At 40.8% G+C, this 23,115-nt stretch overlaps 1 protein-coding gene across 1 annotated transcript in view; it reads left to right on the plus strand.

The window, feature by feature from the left end:
• Positions 1-23,115, plus strand: part of LOC117512720 (collagen alpha-1(XXI) chain-like) — a 292,990-nt gene that overhangs the window by 36,540 nt on the left and 233,335 nt on the right. Inside the window, exon 2 of the mRNA XM_034172906.1 lies at positions 14,585-14,685. Coding sequence (XP_034028797.1) covers positions 14,601-14,685 — 85 coding nt within the window. The 5' untranslated portion in view covers positions 14,585-14,600. The remainder of the gene's footprint in view (positions 1-14,584; positions 14,686-23,115) is intronic.

Raw genomic sequence — 23,115 nt, forward strand, 5'->3', positions numbered from 1 at the left:
AGTTATCCAGTTTTGTGATGAAGTGGTATAGAGGAGTATTTTCTTAAAAAAAGATCATGCAAACTTTCAGATGATCAGTTTTCATGTTTTTTTCATTCCTTCTCCACTTACCATTCCCAGTTTCTCCACTCACATCCACAGCAACCTATGGTACTTCTTTCAGAGCTGTCAGGGGGGTCTTGGTGGCATCCTCATGAGTCTCCTTTCAGCATGGCCACTCAGTTTTTGAGAACTGCCTACTTGACACAGATTTACCACATAGTATACAAATAATGAATGTTTATGAGTTCAGTGGTACAAATATTGAATGAAAGAATGAAAAAAAAACTATTTGTTTTATATAACAGTGAAACAACAACCTTGTCATTTGCTATTTTGATCATTTTTAGATAACGGCTGAGTGGATCTTTGTTATTTGATTGGTGGGTTGTATGTCACATGACATGGATTATTCATACCATTTGCCGTTGTCTTTCATTTACCGTGCAGTAGTTCTTTTTAGTGTGGAATTTTGATACAATATGAAATGTGCTATTGCACGCCCCGACCACCACGCATGCTCACACTGGGGTGGCGTTTAGCTAAACATGGCAGAGTTTGTTTTGCTGGCGGATGATGATTTGAAGGAGCTAATTGATTATGCTAGTTCTTTTAACACAAAAAACAAATTCAGGCTCAGGCTCAGGTTACTTTATTGATACACGTAGGCAGATGTGTGTTGCAGTAACAGACAGCATCCAACTTATTAAACATATAGGACAACACTGACATACACACAAAGACCTGACACAGACATAAAAGTGCTCAGAGCCACACTAGATCACAGCCTGGCAACCACCTAAAATAGTACCAAATTTTCTGCGATGATTTATTCATCTGAATTATGGCGAGTGGAACAAAACTGTTCCTGTAGTGCTTTGTTCTGCACTTCAGGACTATAAACCTCCAACCAGAGGGAAGAAGCTGCAATTCGCCATGTAGAGGGTGTGAATGGTCATGTAGAATCAATTTCGTGGTCCTCTGTAGCTGCCTGGTATACAGAGACTCAGGGCTAAGCTGTGGTTCACCAGTCTGCATCCCTGACCACTTCAAAATCTGCATCAGTTTGCTTCTCTCCTTCACTGACAAAGCACCATACCATGACACCAAAGAATAACACGTGAGTCAATAAAAGACAAATTAAATGATGTTATGATGGTTTTGCCAATGTTAAAAGATGACAGCTTTCTTAAACAAAACAACTGCTGATGCCTTTTTTTGCATACAGCTTCACAGTTGGTCTCAAAGTTAAGTTTAGACTCTATCATAGTCCCCAGGTACGTACTTATATCATTGCAGAAATTCTAGCTTCTGACCCTTGATGACTATGGCCTCAGGTGTACAGGTTTTTTTTCTGAAATCCACAGTCATATATTTAGTCTTAAATGTTCAGCTGAAGGTGGGACTCTTCACACCACCTGACAAAGTGATCAACAACAGGTCCATGGCTGGTTTCATTATCCTGCAATAAACTAATAATTACAGAGTCATCTGCATATTTTAAAATTGTTCTCTTCACATGCATGAGAAGAGAAGAGATTATTTTCCATTTCATCCCAACACATGCATACTACATATTCCATTTATGTGAGAAGGTAATCTGCACTGTTTTTTAATTTATTGAAACTGTTTTCATGTAGTAAATTTCAGTTTGTCATAAAGCCACATTGGGTACATTATTTGCCCCAGTTTTGGAAATTCAGCTTGTACCCAATTTTAAAACTTGAGAATACCAATGAAAAGAAAATCTATCAAATATTAGCTGGATTGAATAAGCCCATATCACCACTGTGGAAAAAAAAAATAGTTTTTCTCAAATAACCTTGAAACTAATGTATTTAGCCCTTTAGTGTTAATGAAAGTTGAATATTAATGTGGCTCCTGCACATCTGTTGGTACCAGTGTGATATCTGTAGCTTCATTGGTTTCAAGATATTACATTTTTGTTGAATTTTTAAGCATTTCTTCAAAGGTGACGGTAGTCATGGTCTCATGAAGACACTTTTTTCTGTCTTACTAGTCAGTCATCAGATGGGGTTTTATTTATTCAGTATTTATTTATTCATAACTCTGAGTTATGCCATGATTTCAGTAATATACAGTGGCTCGCAAAAGTATTCAGCCCTTTGATATTTCACGCATTTTAATTTGTTTATGGCATTTCAAATACAAAAAGTAAATCAGGCTTCTCAATATAAAAATTTCAGAAATGATCTTTCTTAGACTCAAACTGAAAGTAAATCTCTACACCTTGATATAAATTAATTAAAACTAGAAAAGCCAAGAAGATGGGTTGCATAAGTAATCCATACGTTTGGTACCATTGCAGTCTGCGCGCGTGTGCACACACACACTCACACACACACACACACACACACACACACACACACACACACACACACACACACACACACACACACACACCACACACACACACACACACACACACACACACACACACGTGCGCGCACGAACACACGCACACCCAAAACAAATCCACTGCACTGTAAGCCATCGGGAGGCATGAAGAGCTGTTAGGAGGAAGTTAGAATGGAAAGCTGGACTAAATTCTGACGTGTTTTTTTTTTTTTTGGAAGTACATGAAGTCAGTGCAGTGACGCACCAAAATGTAAGTTCCTTTTCTGTTTTTTATAAATTAATATAATATCAAATGACAAGGATCTATTTTAGCCATTATATAAAACAAATAATAAATGTTTTTACATTCTTTCAATGGAACGAATATTTAATTTGATGAAAGCTGGAAATGTTCCAGCTTTCACCTCATGAAATATTCGTACCATTGAACTAATAAACATTCATTATTTGTATATTATGATACTGTGAGTTAATGGAATATAATTTAAGGTTTCATTGTTGGCTTACTTTGTTGCTGTTATTATGGAAATATCTGGCAAAGGCAATTTTCATTGTGCTCCCCCTCCTCCCCCCACCAAAAAAAAAACAAAACAAAAAACCTGTCACTATTGCCATATCTCAGGAACTAATAAAGATAGAGACTAGTGCTGGGTTGAAAAGATCGATTCACCGATTTTAAATCAATTCTCATTTTAATTCCCACAGATCGATTCATACATCCAAAGATCCATTTTTTTTTTAAATAATAAAAATATATATAAATATATATGCCCTTCTCGCCACTGTTATAACAGCATGTCTGTAAAAAATTACACTGCAGTTGGGCCGTTGCACTGTTTCCAAGGGTGCGTATTAGCCATTTAAAGATGTTAATCATGACTACTGGGACTGTTGTTGCAGGCAAGAAAAGACAATCGTCCACTGTTTAATTCTCACGTGCCATTTCTGTGGAACAGCGCATGAAGATTCTCTGGTGTGGACTGTGGGAGCCATGTTCTCCTGCTGCAGGAGAACTTAGGAGAACTTCCCCCGCTGTGGGAGAGCTTTTCTAATAGCCACGTTCTCCTGCTGCAGTGAGTGGTGCAGACGTGGGTTTTGTAGGGGAGACCAGGGTACTGTTATCCCCCAGAAAAGTTTTAAATGTAAAACTCTTTGAAACACTCTTGCCTGCATTTTGAGGGCCAAATTTTGTGAAGGAGTATTAATATGTTGCATAACTAGACAATGAAAAAACAATTTAATAAGACTAACCCAAATCGATATCAAATTGAATCAAAATAATCGATTCCGAATATTAAGAATTGGAATCAAATTGTTGAAATTTGAATCAATACCCAGCTCCAATAGAGATGTACCACTGCCACCAAAAGATGTACAATATCCATATTTATATTCAGCTCTCATTGACATTATGGGGCTAAATGCATTATTTTTTGGCATTATTTAAGAACAGGTGATATTTTCAGCTCGGATTTATGGGTGTCGTTAGTAGGAAACTTCAGAAGCTCGGTGGACCCAGTAGATATTAATGGCATTTATTAAAAGTTCTCATGGAAGTTTACTTTAGTAAGTGTAAAAGATTTATTCCATTCCATTATTTATTTATTTCTGATTGTTTTTAGAATATTTAGAAAAAGTGTGACAAATGATGCACCCTAAGCCACATTGTACTGTTTATTTGTACACAGATATAAATAGCCACACTTATCCGTGATTTCACTTACTGTATGCAGTGCACTGCATACAGTGTAACTCACATTCAATAAAACTTTAACATCTTAGGCCGTAATTGCTCACAGTTGTCTTGTATTATTAGTTTGAAGTGGTGCAAAGATAAATGATCTCCCTCCTTTCTCCTTTATCATTTAACCACATCCTGCACTTCTCCCATAAAATGTTCTCATGGTGTTCGTACCATGTGACATATGGTTGGTCTCACAGTGTGTTTTCTGTGATGCTCCTGCTGCTTTCATTTTGCAGTGCAAACACGGTTCCTGTGACCACAAGGCTGGGCAGAGAAAATAACACACTATGCTGGGAAGGAAAACAGGAATGAAAACATGGCAGTAAGGTCAGCAGATGGCTGGCAGAGGCTTTAAAGACAGGGAGGATCAGTCGGAGAGTAACCACGATCTTTATTACAAAGCCTGTGTTCAGCTCCTGTACCCCTCCTCCTGTACAATTATACACTAACTCATTTTCTTCTGAATGTGCTTTGTTGTCAAAGGGTGAGGTTGACGCTCATGCTAACTTTAGCAAATGTGCTTAAGCTAACATGAAAGTGAAGACATAAACATTATTCATACATTTCATGAAGAAGTCATTTGGAAATGTGTAATAGGGCAGCAGAGTCTCGTTTCAACCCCTGCGTGATGTTGCGAGATTTGACCACACCTGGGACAGCCGGCACAAACACGGCAGAGAATCCCCGGGTGGAGTGTGGGAGTTTCAGCACAAACCTTTCAGCCTGGCTCAGGAAACTTAAAAGCATACTGCCGGTTTAAGATGTGCCGGTTTAAAATGGTTTCCACTGAAACCCCCACCCCGTGGTCCACCCCATGGTTTGTGCTGACACTCCCACACTCCACCCAGATATTAGTCTCTTCCCACAAACAGCATCAATTCTAACGGGAAAATCAATCAATCAATTTTTTTATATAGCGCCAAATCACAACAAACAGTTGCCCCAAGGCGCTTTATATTGTAAGGCAAGGCCATACAATAATTATGTAAAACCCCAACGGTCAAAACGACCCCCTGTGAGCAAGCACTTGGCTACAGTGGGAAGGAAAAACTCCCTTTTAACAGGAAGAAACCTCCAGCAGAACCAGGCTCAGGGAGGGGCAGTCTTCTGCTGGGACTGGTTGGGGCTGAGGGAGAGAACCAGGAAAAAGACATGCTGTGGAGGGGAGCAGAGATCGATCACTAATGATTAAATGCAGAGTGGTGCATACAGAGCAAAAAGAGAAAGAAACAGTGCATCATGGGAACCCCCCAGCAGTCTACGTCTATAGCAGCATAACTAAGGGATGGTTCAGGGTCACCTGACCCAGCCCTAACTATAAGCTTTAGCAAAAAGGAAAGTTTTAAGCCTAATCTTAAAAGTAGAGAGGGTGTCTGTCTCCCTGATCTGAATTGGGAGCTGGTTCCACATGAGAGGAGCCTCAAAGCTGAAGGCTCTGCCTCCCATTCTACTCTTACAAACCCTAGGAACTACAAGTAAGCCTGCAGTCTGAGAGCGAAGCGCTCTATTGGGGTGATATGGTACTATGAGGTCCCTAAGATAAGATGGGACCTGATTATTCAAAACCTTATAAGTAAGAAGAAGAATTTTAAATTCTATTCTAGAATTAACAGGAAGCCAATGAAGAGAGGCCAATATGGGTGAGATATGCTCTCTCCTTCTAGTCCCCGTCAGTACTCTAGCTGCAGCATTTTGAATTAACTGAAGGCTTTTTAGGGAACGTTTAGGACAACCTGATAATAATGAATTACAATAGTCCAGCCTAGAGGAAATAAATGCATGAATTAGTTTTTCAGCATCACTCTGAGACAAGACCTTTCTGATTTTAGAGATATTGCGTAAATGCAAAAAAGCAGTCCTACATATTTGTTTAATATGCGCTTTGAATGACATATCCTGATCAAAAATGACTCCAAGATTTCTCACAGTATTACTAGAGGTCAGGGTAATGCCATCCAGAGTAAGGATCTGGTTAGACACCATGTTTCTAAGATTTGTGGGGCCAAGTACAATAACTTCAGTTTTATCTGAGTTTAAAAGCAGGAAGTTAGAGGTCATCCATGTCTTTATGTCTGTAAGACAATCCTGCAGTTTAGCTAATTGGTGTGTGTCCTCTGGCTTCATGGATAGATAAAGCTGGGTATCATCTGCGTAACAATGAAAATTTAAGCAATACCGTCTAATAATACTACCTAATAAAATTGGTCCTAGCACAGAACCTTGTGGAACTCCATAATTAACTTTAGTCTGTGAAGAAGATTCTCCATTTACATGAACAAACTGTAATCTATTAGACAAATATGATTCAAACCACCGCAGCGCAGTGCCTTTAATACCTATGGCATGCTCTAATACCTATGGCATGGTGTACTGTTTTGTTTTTGGCTGCAATCACCAAAGCAGTCGCGAAAAGTGCAGTTTTTTTCAGCTCCCAGTGGAGAAGGGAAGATGAGGCAAATGGGAGATGTCGTGTCAGCTAACCAGAGTAGCTGCATTCTGCACAGCCACCTTAACACGTTTGAGCTTCGGGTCATAAACAAACCGCCACACATGTCCACTTTCCACCACATCTTTAGCTTTTTCTTTGCATTTTCACTTTTGGGTGTAATTTGCCCAAAAACTCAGAGAAAGTGCCATGTTTTTGTCCCCAGAAGTAGAGAAATTCCATCATATGCATCATATTTTATCCCTTTAGCGCCCGCCCTCAAACAAGACTCCATTGCCCAATGTTAGCAGTCCATTCTGTCAGTCCTTGATGAAGTGCAACCATGATGACTGACAGCAGCAGTCGGCAATAAGGGTTCCTTTTTGATACAGAAGGAGTGCTTTTTTACCGCTCACCTCCTACATGCAATGATACAATGAAATGAGAGAGAGAGAGAGAGAGAGAGAGAGAGAGAGAGAGAGAGAGAGAGAGAGAGAGAGAGAGATGGAGTGATTGGCTGACTTTTTCCCAATAATCGTTGCCATCTGACATTTATATTCTCACTGTGATTGATTGTTGCTGGACACAGTGTTTGTCTACCTGCATAAAAAAAACCCAAACTTGCTCCTCTGCTCTGTCCATCTTCACGCATGCCCACAGACACGTGCTCGAGTGAAATCAAATCAAAAAACAGAGTGAATGTGCAAAATTGTGGCATTGCCATCTGGCAGAACTCGAATTTCTGTTGTTTTTAGAGCAATAAAAACCCTTTCTTTGGTTTACGCTGTGCTTTCAAAGGAGCTCTCAAAGCAATGTCATAGACAGGAAAAAAATAAATAAATAATTTACTGTAAATGTCGGGAGTAATGAAATACTGTAGTCAATCAATTTCTTTTCAAACAGCTGCAAAGAAACCTGATATCAAACCTCATTCAGACTGGGGTTGGCAATCTGCCTTGAGCCAGATTCAGTTTGGGTTGTTTTCTAGCCAGATAGCATTCAGACCTGTTTTTCAAATCCAACCCATCCTACACATGCGTCCAAACTCAATTCAGCTTGTGTGTGTGGATCCGGGCATGAGTGCATGCGTGTTTGTTGGGCAAACTGGCGTGAGTGTGTTTTGCTGTGTGCGCTGATATAGAATCACGGTCTAGACGATGGCAATGCACATGGCTGTCGTTTGATTTCTAATCCATTTTCATGTGATTTCCCCTAATAATCTAATCTTGCATGTTTTTTTTCTTAATGAGGATAAGTGATGAGCTGAAAGGTGCTGTCCAGCAGGCTGAAAGCAGAGAGCTGTCATGTGCACCTTTTATTATTCTTACATGCCCAAAAAATATTTAGCTGGTGTTTTTTTTTATTCAAGGTGACTCACTGGAGCAGTACGTTTTCCACGAATGAATGGAACATTGCATTTTTAAGCTCGAGAATACTTTATCATGATGTCATAGTGCTTTCGAATTGTTGCTGATAATGTGTGTGCTCTGTGATGGGGGGGGGGGGGGGGGGGGCAGGTGAGTAGACCAGGGCACCATCAGACAGTAAACTTTGATGGCCTCACTTGAAGCCTTCCTGGAAGAAGAAAAAAATTACAGTTCCTTCACTGGTCACTTGAAGCTGGCTCCCAAAATAAATAAATAGTTTTATAGCCTGGTACAAAAAATGGTTTTGGTCTCTATAAATAGTTTCTTCCTTCATGGCAAGTGTAGAGGGGGTGAATTATTTATTTACTTCTTAGTTTGCTTAGTGTCTCCACCTTTCATAACATCTCCAGAGTCCACTGGCACTGGCTGCTAGTTGTTGTGTACAGATGTGTCTGTTGTTTTGACCATTTTATGATAAACTAGCTGAGTTCCTCATTCCACGCACAGATGGAGAATTTTAGCCATCTCATTGTATATTTCATGTCACTTTAGTTAAGGTGTAGTAAGTTGCATTGCATTGTGTGTACGTTGCCATCATTAATTTTCATAGAGCAATTTGTGACATTCATGAGACTCAAGTGAATGATGATAAAAAGGTGAAGGTGGAATGCCTGGGGGATCTAGGGAATTCAGGAACGCAGCTGGGTAATGAACTGCCTCAGCTGTCTCTACAACTGAGTCAATGGATTTGTATGTCTTCACTTCTGGTATTAATTGGAGGAGCTGCTCATTGGTTTGCTCACCATGTCATTTCTTGGAGCAAGGATGGCTTGTGGTTCTTGTAGTTTTCTGGCAGATTAGAGTAGACATTGTTGAGTTCCTGAACACTTTGAACCACCTAGCCATAGCCAGCTGGAATGGTCACCATCCCTTCATCATTTACAGGCAGTTCCCCATTGCCTACAGTCAGAAGTAGTTGTGCAAATTCTCCTGAAGGTGTACCTGCATGTTTCTGGACAGAGTAAGTGTTTGGACTTGGTACCATAGGTAGGAAGACTTTAGACAGGTAGACAACTCATCTGCTGGAGTTCCTTTTGGGATGACTGAGAGAGTTTGCAGGAAGTCACCTGCAAGTAGAAGGGTGACACCACCTAGGATTGACTGGTTTTCTCTGATATCACGTTGACAGTGATCCAGGGCCTCCAGTGCTAACTTGTGTGCCATGGTACACTCATCCCAGACAATCATTTGGCACTCTTTCAACACTTTTGCTGTGTCAGTACCCTTGGTGATGTTGCAAGTTAAGTGTGATGCTTTCTATCTGACCTGAGTATCATGTGATCTGTGAAAAAAAGGGCTCCAGTGAGCTGGTCGTGATTCTAATTAAAGCACATGTATGCTTTCAACCTAAGGGTCCCAGTGACCTCCCCTTGGTGCACCCAGTCACCACAGCAAGTTTGGTGTTGATTTCTTAATTACTGTGGCTGTGCATAGCGAACATACACACACACACACACACACACACACACACACACACACACACACACACACACACACACACACACACACACACACACACACACACACACACACACACACACACACACACACACACACACACACACACACACACACACACAGTCAGCCTTATATATTACATCCCTGAAATAATATGGTTTGCTGTGTGGTGAAATGTCTTAAGTCCTAACAGATCATCCCAGATGTCCCTGCTGTAATATTCACACTGAGTGAAATTGTTGTCTTATTTAAAGAGGAACGATGCAACAGTTTTACCTTAATTTTACAATCTGGGAATAATTGTAATTGCTAAATTACTTGTTTGGGGGAGAATGGGGGTCACTCCCTCCCAACCAAGTCGCTTGTAGCGATAAACAATCCTTGCAACTTTAGGGACGCCGACCTGGTGTTTGAACAAGAGTGTCAGGTCTCGTGAGAAACATGAATTGCTTTGTGGCACTACAACACGTACATGCCCACTCGCGAGGCAGCTTTAACAACAAGTCAACAAAGGCTTTAATTCTTAGATGTTCATCATCATGACAAAAGCTGGCACACAGAAAGAAGAAGAAAAAAACACTGGCGGAGGAAGAGAAAAAGAGTATGTGAGTGAGTGAAGGGTCACACCCGGGGTAGGCTTTCCCGGAATGGCAAGAGCTGAAAGATAAAGAAGTGTGCAAAATGAATGCAGACCTGGTGTTCTTGCTGCTCCACTTGTAAGTATATTAGGATAAATTATCTGTTCTCTATGTGTTTCTGAGCATTGTTGCTTCCTTGACATGACATTCCTTGACCATCCCTGGTTCTCAAGACCAGGCACCGAAGTAGCTCTACTCTACTCTATTCTCCTCTTCTGTTCTACTTTCTTTTTTTAGATATTTAGATATACCTTAGTACACACTTGAGTTCTACCTTAGAATTGGAATGTTTTATAGAAGACATACCTTACTGAATTTTCATGGCTCCATGGATTGGGTTCATCCGGCTCTATTGAAATCAAATTCACATAGACAGCAGGGGAAGGGGGGGGGGGTAGCTGTTGGGGGCGCGCCCCCCCACCAAAAAAAAAAGCAAAACCCCTTTTTAGAGTTGCATAGTTCCTCTTTAATGTAATGTTTAATGTTGATCCCTTAGATCTCTTTAATGCATAATTACTGAGAAAATAAGCGGCTCATAACTATTTATACCCACACCAAAGCAAAGCCCAAAACTATGATTTTATAAACACCCGAACTGATGTCAGCCTGTTAGCTTAGCTGGTACGGACTCGTAGAGAGGCCCGTGTTCACCTGAGTGCCACTTGATCACTGCGTGCTGTTTGTGTGGGTATCTGTCTTACTTGACTGTGTCTTTGCTGTTTCTGTTTGCACACCAGGTATCACTCGGTGAAGGTGGAATGCCTGGGGGATCTAGGTAATCATGGCACAGTATATTAGTCCCTGGTTTCCACTGTGTCTTTGTTGGGTCGTTGCTGGTTTTTGTGCCTCAGCTGAGTTTCATTAGTCCGTGTGTGTAGTTTATTTGGTCTGTCTGTCTGTTATCCAGTGCTACTACTGAACCACCTTCACAAAACCTGTTCATGCATCCTTCATGTGGGTGCAAATTCCTGCTCAACCTGACACTTGAGAAATAGGCTTTTAGATGGTTGCCATGGTAACCACAGAAAACATGAGAAATAAGCTTCTGGAGAAAAAACATACTAATTGGTGTTGCTCAGTGGAAACATAAGAGTTAAGTACAAATGATGGCCCATTTGAGAGTGTATGAGGAGTATAATTCATACCTAGTAATAATTGCCGGCTTAGTTTTTGCAAAATAAACAGAAGAGTTTTTGCAAGTTGTGTTTGGTCAGTTTTGCGTTTATGCCATCTCTCTGCATGATGCCATCATCCTACTGGCATGTTGGCTGTTTGTTGTTAACAGAAAATATAAAATGACCTTGTAGGGGCTCATATGCATAAATTTTAGACAGAATTGTACATCGCCCAATAGATATAAATACATGTAATATGATTAAACTGAGGAGGCGGCTCTGCATCTCCATTGCAAGGACGAGTTCTTTGTAAACTAAGCACAGAGCATTCTTCAACTGCAACTATTATGTATGTAATGTCCATTGAATTAAAAGGCTGCACTTTACGTCACCTTCAATAGTTCTTAGCTTATTACAAAGCATTTAAGTATCTATATAGCTTCATAACTGTACATCCTAGTAAAACAGTGTTGCTGAAAGTGAAACAAGGCACACTCACTTGTTGAGAATCCCCCGCTAGTGATTTGTATCTATTTGTATCTGTATCTATTAACCCAGAGTGTGGGAGAGTGAGCCCCCCCTCAGAGAACAATAGGCGTCTCCCCTACCCACGACACACATACACACAATTTCAACATCTTTGTGTATTTCTTTTTATTCTATTAAACATCTTAAACACATTTTAAAAGTATTTGTGCATTTTTAGGGAACACACATTTGACACTGTTTTCAAACATTTTAAACATGTCAAACCATCCCTGGTTCTCAAGACCAGGCACCTAAGTGGCTCTACTCTACTCTTTTCTACTCTTCCATTTTACTCTTCCTTTTTAGATATTTAGATATACCTTAGTATACTAGCATAGTTCTACCTTATAATTGGAATATAATATATAAGATATACCTTACTGAATTTTCATGTGTTTTTAAAGAACTTTCTATTCTTCTATTTTTATCTTTTGTCATTTTAAACATCTTTTTTAAAACATCTCTGTGTTTTAAATGTCTTTGGCATAGCTAACACTTTTTAACATAAATAATATTAATTCAACTTTACAGGGATGGGTATTGATAAGATTTTATGGATATCAGTGCTTATCGATTCTGCTTATCGATACCTCTTATGATTTTTGTGTGTACTAAAAATAGGCTTTATGGGTTTTCTATGTCAAGGACATTTTATTGAGTCGTAAAGTAAATAAAGATGAAATTGGTCACTGGATCCTTGATCTCTGGACATAAATAAAAATCAACAAAATCTGCAGTTTTTCTCTAAAGCATTTCCTTTCAGACATTAATGGCATGAATGTCACTCCATACCTCTGACCTGGGCTCTTGCAGCTGGCTGCGCTGCAAGTCAACATCAATGTAATTCATAAAGAAAGCAAGGACGTCTCATTTTAGGAGGAAAAAAAATTAGTCTGTTGTAGTTTGTTGTCTGCCTTACAACGTTTGGAAAGAGGTGTCATTTGATTTAAAATGGTAATTCACTTTAAAGTTATTAATTCTGGCCGGACTCTAACTTGACTCAGCAGAGAGTGGTGCAGCGTTTGGAGCTGTGTGAACGGAATGGACGACGATTCTCGTTTCTTGCCTGCAACAAGACAACAGTCCCAGTTAGTGACTTTAATCTGCACAAAAGTGACTCATGATTGACATTTTTAAATGGCTTTGAGAGGGGTTAAGAAGCGGACTTGCCACTTCTGAAAAGCAGCCATGCAATGAACCAATGAAGCAGTGGGTTGGAGCACTGCTTCGTTGCTTCAAGCTTCAAGAACAGCCACTGTAGAAGTGATTGATTACAGACCCGCTGCAGGGCACCTCACAATTTGAAAACCACTGTATGAACCCACTTAGGTCCACTCCCCCAACCTCTACCCTCACACACTGGTCCCTTAGGCCAACTGACATATCTGCCCATGCTGATATTTTTCAAAAGGATTTAACACACTTTCCATCATTAATGGAAAGGTTAGCATAGGTACAACCTGTGGGCAATTTGGAGAGATTTTGATCCCCCTCAGGGGGCCCCAGGGGTAAGGTAAGCCCCTGATACAAAAGCTTACTCTGATACCGAGATAAGCGGTATGGATTAGAGCCCTGCACGGGACTATATTCTTTGTCCCACTCCCGCTGAAATTCTGATCATTCTCACCTGCACTCGCAACATGTGTTACAGTTATGTCTGCACCCATGAAAGGCTGAGCACACAATAATAGGCAATGATTTTGTGTATTCTCCCATCCCACAGGAGAAAACACGTCATTTAGGTTATTAATAAAGAAAAATCATGGGATTGTTTGTTGAGTTGAATCCCTGTCCTGTATGTCTTTTGACGCACTGATCAGGATTAGGGTTATTATTTGGTTGTTTTCAGTTTAAAGACAGTTCAGTGCAGTAAGTCGCTGCGCTGTGACACAGACAGACACAGACTCACTGTGCTGTGTTTGTGTCTCTCTCTGTTCACTCCTGTAATTTTCGCTGCTACTATTAAATTATTTAAGATGAAAGTAGCATATGGACGCTTTACACTATTCTCCTTTGTTGGCTGAGTCATCTTGTTGCTTCTGTTCCTGCAGTGTTTATTTTTAGCTGCCCACTCCTGCCCACAGCGAAGTTCTGACCACCTGTTCCTGCAAGATTTGCGTTGGGTCCCGGCGGGACCCAATCCCAATGCAGCCCTCGAGTATGCATATCAGAAACAAAACATTAATGGGTCAAATATGGAGCTGGACAGTTCTGACAAGGTTCAAGGGGCCAAAAACATGTTTGCTGCAGTTTGATCATTGTCATGTTAGAACACTTATTCACTCATCCTCAACCACTTACTCCAATTAAGGGTCACGGGGTGCTGGAGCCTATCCCAGTAGTCATAGGGCATGAGGCGGGGTACATCCTGGACAGGACGCCAGTCTGTCACAGGGCCACATGTTAGAACATAACTAAGAAAAACTTATTGAAGAAATCCAGTTAACATTTGGTGAGATTCAAGCAAATATTATCACATGCACAAAAAAAGTGTAACTGACAAACACACGTATGCATGCACACAAGGATACTATGTGTATGTGTGTGTGTGTGTGTGTGTGTCATGGGACTCAGACTCCACTAATGTCCAATTGTTCAAGATATACTCAGGCAGGGGGACAAGGTTGTACTTCTTCTATTTGTTGTCATTTTCAGCATGAATAACTGATGCAGATAAGAAAATGAACTATTTGGTCAAGCATAATTTTGCCTCTGGTCAATTCTGATAGAGTTACCAAAGTTGTAAAAATTTCAAGACTAGCATACATGTATTATTAATGTTTAGCACTAAATTATCATTCAGTACGGCTTTTTCATCCTGTTTTATTCAGGTGGGACCAGTGTCCAATGATGCATTCATCATTGTGGACTCTCTGTACAATGTTGCTGCTGAACCTTGTGAAGGCTGCAGAGGAGGAGGACGTCCGAGCAGGTGGGACAGTTTTAGGTTTACTAACAGAATAAGATTAAGAAAACGTAAGAAAACACAAGAAATTCTGAGAAAAACACAGTTAGAGCTGGATGATATGGATCAAATTGAATTTGTATATGCTTCTATAGTAAAGAATGCATAGATTGTAGGACACAGAATGCACTGTAGCATCTGGTAGCAACTTTATCTTTGTAGCATCTTCATATGTGCAATATCCCGTGTCCTTTATTTATTATATGTTGTGTATACACAGATACAAAGACAGTTATCAATAGAAATTTTTTAAAAACGTATTTATCACAATCACACACCTTGGATTGGTATTCTGTGCTTTTATTCTGCGTTTTTATTGATTCATGCAGTGCATCGATATTTCGTTCTGTGATGACATCTGTGTTTTTTACTGAATGACAATAAAAAAGAGTCTAAGTAACACTTATATAACAATGCTCACCAACCCTGTTACTTCAGATCACCTGTTTTGCATAATTTTCCACCTTGCCTGCTCTCTCCACAGTTTGACACAAGATGTGCAGTGTCAGCATAGGTGTGATTGGCAAAGGACAAAAACAGCACATGTACCATGACACGGCGACCCCCACCCCCCCCCCAACCACACACACACACACACACACACACACACACCACACACACACACACACACACACACACACACACACACACACACACAGTGACATTACTTCAATACATTTAATTTAATAAAATGCAGTGCAAACAGTGCAAGACAGTGCACAATGAATTGAAAATTAGTGCTTTTGTTTCTTGGCAGCAACATTCTTTAATGGCTGCAGCTGCTGTTTTTGAAAAACCTTTCTGGTATTGAAAGTTGCTGCTACTATTGAGTCTTTGGCTGCCTTCTTTCTGGCTGGATTGGGAGCATTAAGTTCTGCCTTTCATTGGTTCTTTGCCCTGTACCTCTGGCTTGAGAGTTTGACATTCCTTAGGGCCCCTCACACATAGTCCAAAGTTTGGACGAAGTGCACGCTTAGTGCACATGATGCAGGAATCGTGTGGAAACTGTGTAATGTCGTCTCAGCACACTCCCTCTCATTCATATCATTTCATGACTGTATGTCTGTGACCATGGGTCATCACCAGAGGAAGAGATGGATCATATTTGTATTGCTTGCTTGATAAATGTGGTGTTTTTATATGGTGTGGGATTTAAATTTTTTTTTTTTTTTTTTTTTTTGTAATACTTCCGTGTCCTTCCTGATATGAGGCAGCTTCCCGCAGCTCTCAAAGAACAGCTCTGTCGCTCAGTGATAAAGTCTCTGACTGGTGATCAGAGCCTTTGAAAGGTGCGAGGTCGCGTCCCGGGTGGTGTGTTTTTTTCTTTTTTTAAATTATTCCACATAAGTGGCGCGATGTGGTCTCACAGGTACCGGCTTGTTTTAATTTTTTTTATTTATTCCACATAAGCAGTGCGATGTGGTTCCACATGTACCAGGTGGTTTTCATTTTTTCCACATAACTGGCGCCATGTGGTGCACCTCGCACTGTTCCAGCTTGACAGACACTGGCGTGTGCACAAACTCTCACACCTGGTTTGTGCATGCCTGCCCATTGGTGCGATGTTTTGTGCGCAATATTTTGTGTGCTAATTTTGAACTGTTTCGCACTGTTTCACCGTTTTCGTCCAAACACCGCCCAAACTTCGCACTATGTGTGATGGGGCCATTAATAGTGATAGGTTGATGGGGCTGTCCTTTGTTGGTCTAGAGTAGCGGCCAACTGCTGAGACCTGCATGGCCTTCAGCCTGTACTTCACAGCTTCATAGGTCTCCAGATCCAGGCTTGATGTTTTGGCCTGCATGATGTTGGCCATCATCGTGAAGGAAGACTCCACTTGAGGTCCATGAAAAGGGCACAAAGCAGAGAGTGCCAACTTGGGTACCTCAATGTTTTTTCACTGCATTCCATCACATCCATCATAGGAGGCAACATCATGTCACTTGCATACAAAGATGAGAAACAACATGGTAATTTTTCATTTTGCACACAGAAAGTAACATTTTCTTGCACTCCACTTTCAGTAAAATATCTTTTCATCTGTGATATCCTCTTTATTATTAATATGAGTCAAGCTGATAATTATAAGGCGCAATGACTTAATATGTGCAGTGACTGTTTAAGTAAAATTTACATGTTATCCAGTAGATGGCGCTCCTACTTGTTGGATAATATACTTCTACAACCCCAATTCCAATGAAGTTGGGACGTTGTGTAAAATGTAAATAAAAATGGAATACTTGTACAATGATTTGCAAATCCTCTTCAACCTATATTCAGTTGAATACAGCACAAAGACAAGCTATTTAATGTTCAAACTAGGGCTGGGCAACGTTAACGAGCTAACGTTGCGTTAATTACTGAGGTCATTATCGCCGACAATTTTGTTCCTCCCCTTAACGCTGCTTTTTTTTTTTTTTTTTAGCCTTTTATGACTGTTGCTCGTTGCCTTTTATTTTGAAACCGTCAGTCAGGGGCGAGCTTATGCTGCTGCTTCCTGCTGATAGCTGAGTTCACACAGAAAACGACACGAGGATCGAGAAAAGTACAGGCTATGCAATGCACAACAAAACAAAATGCAGAAAGATGCCGAACTTTTGAATGGACATTTTCGGTACAAAGTTCTACAGGATCAGGCCCGGATCCAGACCGGTTTGGACCGATGCAATTTTTTTATGCATCGTTCGTCATCGGTAAAAAAAAAATCTTGAATAATCTCGAATAGCTGAACATGTCCCCGCGGTGAACACAGATTTTCGGTGGTTTTCATGTCAACCTACAGTCCGTAAATTATACGGATTTTTCCGAGTTTCAGAGTCATACGGACGTACAAATAAAGTCGGATATTCAGGGTTTGGTCTGTAATAAACTATTCTGCAGCGCGACTCACTTTGAAACCATGAACCATTGAAGCAATGCTTCGATCCAGTAGCTCGTTGGTTCTTTGATTCACTGCTCTTCAGAAATGGCAAGCCGCTTCTTAACCCCTCGCAAAGCCATTAAAATATTGTCAGTCACTTTTGTGTGGATTAAATCACTACACTGGGACTCTTGTCTTGTTGCTGTCAGAAACGAGAATCGTCCTCCGTTCCGTTCACACAGCTCGAAACGCTGTGCGGCTGAGACAGAGTCCGGTCGGAATTAATAACTTCAAAATGAATAAAATGACACCTCTTTCCAAATGTAATACAGACAAGAAACTACAATCAACTAAAACGTTTTTTTTTTCCTCCCAAAATGAAACGTGCTGTATTTTCTTTTCAAATTACATCCTGAAGTGAAGCACAGCAGCTGTAAGCTCAGCTCAGATATATGGAAACACATTCATGCCAATGTCTGAAAGGAAATGCTTTTGACAAAAACTACAGATTTTGTTTATTCCTATTTATGTCCAGAGATCAAGGATTCACCATGTAGAATTCATTATGTACAAAGTTTAAGGATCCAGTGACCAAATTCATATTTATTTGCTTTAAGACTCAATAAAATGTTCAATTTCAATTCAATTTAATCAGCTTATAAAGTGCCAAATCACAACAAATCTAAATATACTAAAACAATACATCACAATTGTACACATATCAAATTTTCGTATGTGTACAATTGTGACGTATTTGTTTTAGTACATTTAGTCATGGACATGAATATTGTTATTTTGATATGAAACAGGATAACAAATGACCTGCCAGTGGTTTTATATTTGATTTCATTAGTGTGTTTCAGTTGAAATTTACATTTTCAAATTTTAATGCAATGTTCATTTACATTTTCAAATAAAACTGTGCTTTAAGCGGCTTTTGAATTCATTTTTGGGTTTCACTATACCATGCGATTAATCATGATTAATCACAGAAAGTCATTGAGTTAATGCGATTAAGATTTTTTATGTTCTGCCCACCCCTAGTTCAAAATGATAAACTTTATTGTTTTTTGTGCAAATATTTGCTCATTTTGAAATGGATGCTTGCAACACATTTCAAAAAAGTTGAGACGGATCAACAAAAGACTGGGAAAGTTAATGAATGCTCAAAGAACACCAAATTGAAAACAGGCTCCCAAAAAGGCTCAGCTGTTCACAAGCAAAGATGGGGCACATGAAAAAATACTCCAACAGTTTAAGAACAATGTTTCTCAACATTTAATTGCAAGGAATTTAGGGATTCCATCATTTACAGTTATTAATTGAATGAATAGAAGATTCAGAGAATCTGGAGAACTTTCTACATGTAAGTGGCAAGGCCGAAAGCCAACATTGAATGCCTGTGACCTTCGATCCCTCAGGCAGCACTGCATTAAAAACTGACATCATTGTGTAAAGGATTTTACCGCGTGGGCTCAGGAGCACTTCAGAAAACCATTGTCAGTTAACACAGTTTGTTGCTACATCTACAAGTGCAAGTTAAAACTCTACCATGCAAAGCAAAAACCATACATCAACAACATCCAGAAACACCACCGCATTCTCTGGGCCTGAGCTCATTTGAAATGGGCAGATCCAAATTGGAAAAGTGTGCTGTGGTCTGATGAGTCCACATGTCAAATTGTTTTTGGAAATCACGGACGTTGTGTCCTCTGGACAAAAGAGGAAAAAGACCATCCAGATTGTTACCAGCGCAAAGTTCAAAAGCTGTGATGGTCTGGGGGTGTTTTAGTGCCCATGGCACGGGCAACTTACACATCTGTGATGGAACCATCATTGCTGAAAGGTACATCCAGATTTTGGAGCAACACATGCTGCCATCCAAGCAGCGTCTTTTTCAGGGACGTCTCTGCTTATTTCAGCAAGACAATGCCAAGCCACATTCTGCACGTGTTACAACACTGTGGTTTCGTATTAAAAGAGTGGGGGTACTAGACTGGCCTGCCTGCAGTCCAGACATGTTACCCATTGAAAATGTGTGGCGCATTATGAAGCGCAAAATACGACAGTGGAGACCCCGGACTGTTGAACAACTGAAGTCATACATCGAGCAAGAATGGGAAAGAATTCCACCTACAAAGTTTCAACAATTATTGTCCTCAGTTCCCAAAGACTTATTGAATGTTGTTAGTAGGAAAGGTGATATAACACAGTGGTAAACATACCACTGTCCCAGCTTTTTTGAAACATGTTGCAGGCATCCATTTCAAAATGAGCAAATATTTGCACAAAAACAATAAAGTTTATCAGTTTGAACATTAAATATCTTGTCTCTGTGGTGTATTCAATTGAATATTGGTTGAAGAGGATTCTGAAGATTTTTCACAATGTCCCAACTTCATTGGAATTGGGGTTGTAGGATAAGCTAATGCAGAAGTGTGATCCAGCCGGAAATGCCAGGTAGGAAGTTGTTAACCCCCAAAACGTGAATCAGCTGCAAATCATGAATTATGTGCAAATTGTTAATTGTAAAACATGAATATTGAAAAAAATATCTCCTGAAATTCAAACGCAGGTCTAGCAAAATGTGAACGCAAGTCGCGCAAAACGTGAAAGCAGGTCTCACTAATTGTAGATCCCAAAACGTGAATATCTTCTTCTTTGCCTTTCAGCTGTTCCCGTTAGGGGTCGCCACAGCAGATCAATCGTTTCCATCTCATCTTGTCCTCTGTATCTTCCTCTGTCACACCAACCATCTGTATGTCCTCCCTCAGCACATCCATGAACCTCCTCTTTGGCCTCCCTCTTCTCCTCCTGCCTGGTGGCTCCATGCTCAGCATCCTTCTCCCTATATACCCTGGGTCCCTCCTCTGCACATGTCCAAACCATCTCAATCTCGCCTCTCTGACTTTGTCTCTAAACCGTCACACCTGAGCTGTCCCTCTGATATGTCCATTACTAATCTTGTCCATTCTTGTCACTCCCCAAAGAGAATCTCAACATCTTCAGCTCTGCCACCTTTCTCCACCCACTCCACCCTGCCTGCACTCTCTTCTTCACCTCTTTACCACACTCTCCATTACTTTGAACAGTTGACCCCAAATATTTAAACTCATCTACTTTCACCACTTCTACTCCTTGTAACTGCACTATTCCACTGGGCTCCCTCCCATTCACACACATGTACTCAGTCTTGCTTCTACTGACTTTCATTCCCCTTCACTCCAAAAAATATCTCCACCTCTCCAGACTAGACTCAACTTGCTCTCTACTCTCACGACAGATCACGTCATCTGCAAACATCATAGTCCATGGGGACTCCTGTCTGATCTCATCCGTCAACCTGTCCATCACCACTGCAAACAAGAAAGGACTTAGAGCTAATCCTTGGTGTAATCCCACTTCCACCTTGAATGAGTCTGTCATTCCGACTGCGCATCTCACCGATGTCACACTATTCTTGTATATGTCCTGCACTACCCTAACATACTTCTCTGCCACTCCAGACTTCCTCATACAATACCACAGCTCTTCTCTTGGCACCCTATCATAAGCTTTTTCTAAGTCCACAAACACACAATGTAACGCTTTCTGTCCTTCTCTGTACTTCTCCAACAATATTCTCAGAGCAAACATTGCATCTGTAGTGCTCTTTCTTGGCATGAAACCATATTGCTGCTCACAGATCTTCACCTGTTTTCTAAGCCTAGCTTCTACTACTCTTTCCCATAACGTCATGCTGTGGCTGATCAACTTTATGCCTCAGTAGTTACTGCAGCTCTGCACATCACCCTTGTTCTTAAAAAATAGGAACGAGCACACTTCGTCTCCACTCCTCAGGCATCCTCTCACTTTCCAAGCTTTTATTAAACAATCTGGTTAAAAACTCTACTGCCATCTCTCCTATACATTTCCATGCCTCCACTGGAATGTCATCCGGACAACTGCCTTTCCACTCTTCATCCTCCTCATAGCAGCCTCACTTCTTCCTTACTAATCTCTTGTACTTCCTGATTTACTCTCATCACATCATCCAACCTTTTCTCTTGCTCATTTTCTTTATTCATCAGCTCTTCAAAATATTCCCTCCACCTTCTCAGCACACACTCCTCACTTGTCAGCACATTACCATGTGTGTCTTTTACCACCCTAACCTGCTGTACATCCTTTCCAGCTCCTGTCCCTTGTCTGGCCAATCGGTACAAGTCCTTCTGTCCTTCCTTATTATTCAACTTCTTGTACAGCTCGCAGTATGCCTTTTCCTTCACTTTTGCCACTTCTCTTTTCGCCTTACGCTGCATCCCTTGTACTCCTGTCTACTTTCTTCATCTCTCCGACTATCCCAAAACTTTTTCACCAACCTCTTTCTCCTTATGCTTTCCTGGACCTCTTCATTCCACCACCAAGTCTCCTTGTCTTCATTCCACTGTCCAGATGTCATACCCAGTACTGCCCTAGCTGTCTCCCTCACCACATCTGCAGTACTTTTCCAGTTGTCCAAAATTGCTTCCCTCCAACCAGTGCTTCTCTCACCTGCTCGCTAAAATTTTACACAACAGTCTTCCTCCTTCAGCTTCCACCATCTGATCCTTTGTTGAGCTCTCACTCTCTTCTTCTTCTTTACCTCTAAAGTCATCCTACAAACAACCATCCTATGCTGTCTAACGACACTCTCTCCTGCCACCACCTTACAGTCTCTGATTTCTTTTAGCTTGCATCTCCTATAAAGAATGTAGTCCACATGTGTGCACCTTCCTCCACTCTTATATGTTACCCTGTGCTCCTCCCTTTTCGTAAAGTAGGTATTCACCACAGCCATTTCCATCCTTTTTGCAAAATCAACTACCATCTGTCCTTCCCCATTCTTCTCCTTGATACCATATCTACCCATTACTTCCTCATCACCTCTGTTCCCTTCACCAACATGCCCATTGAAGTCAGTTCCTATCACCAACTCTTTCATGCTTGGGCACACTCTCCACCACCTCATCTAACACACTCCAGAAATCTTCTTTCTCCTTCATCTCACAACCTACCTGTGGGGCATATGCACTGATGATATTCATCATCACCCCTTCAATTTCCAACTTCACACTCCTCACCCTCTCAGAAACTCGCTTAACCTCCAACACACTTTTAACATACTCTTCCTTTAAAATGAACCCAACACCATTTCTCTTCCTGTCCTCACCATTGTACATCAACTTATACCCACCGCCGATACTCCTGCTCTTACTTCCCTTCCACTTGGACTCTTGCACACACAATATGTCTACCTTTCTCCTCTTCATCATATTAGTCAGCTCTCTCCCTTTACCAGTCATACTACCAACATTCAAAGTCCTCACTCTCATTTCCACCCTTCTAGTTTTCTTCTTCTCTCGCTGTTTGTGGCAACGTTCTCCTCCTCTTCTTTGTCGTCTTCGCATAGCAGTAGCACATTTCCACCGGCACCCTGTTGGGCAACAGCATTGGTGGTGGACGTTGTTAACCCGGGCCGCGACCGATCCGGTATGGGAATTCGATTCTTAGTCTGC

The sequence above is a fragment of the Thalassophryne amazonica genome, chromosome 1, assembly GCF_902500255.1.
Source record: "Thalassophryne amazonica chromosome 1, fThaAma1.1, whole genome shotgun sequence".
NCBI lineage: Eukaryota > Metazoa > Chordata > Actinopteri > Batrachoidiformes > Batrachoididae > Thalassophryne > Thalassophryne amazonica.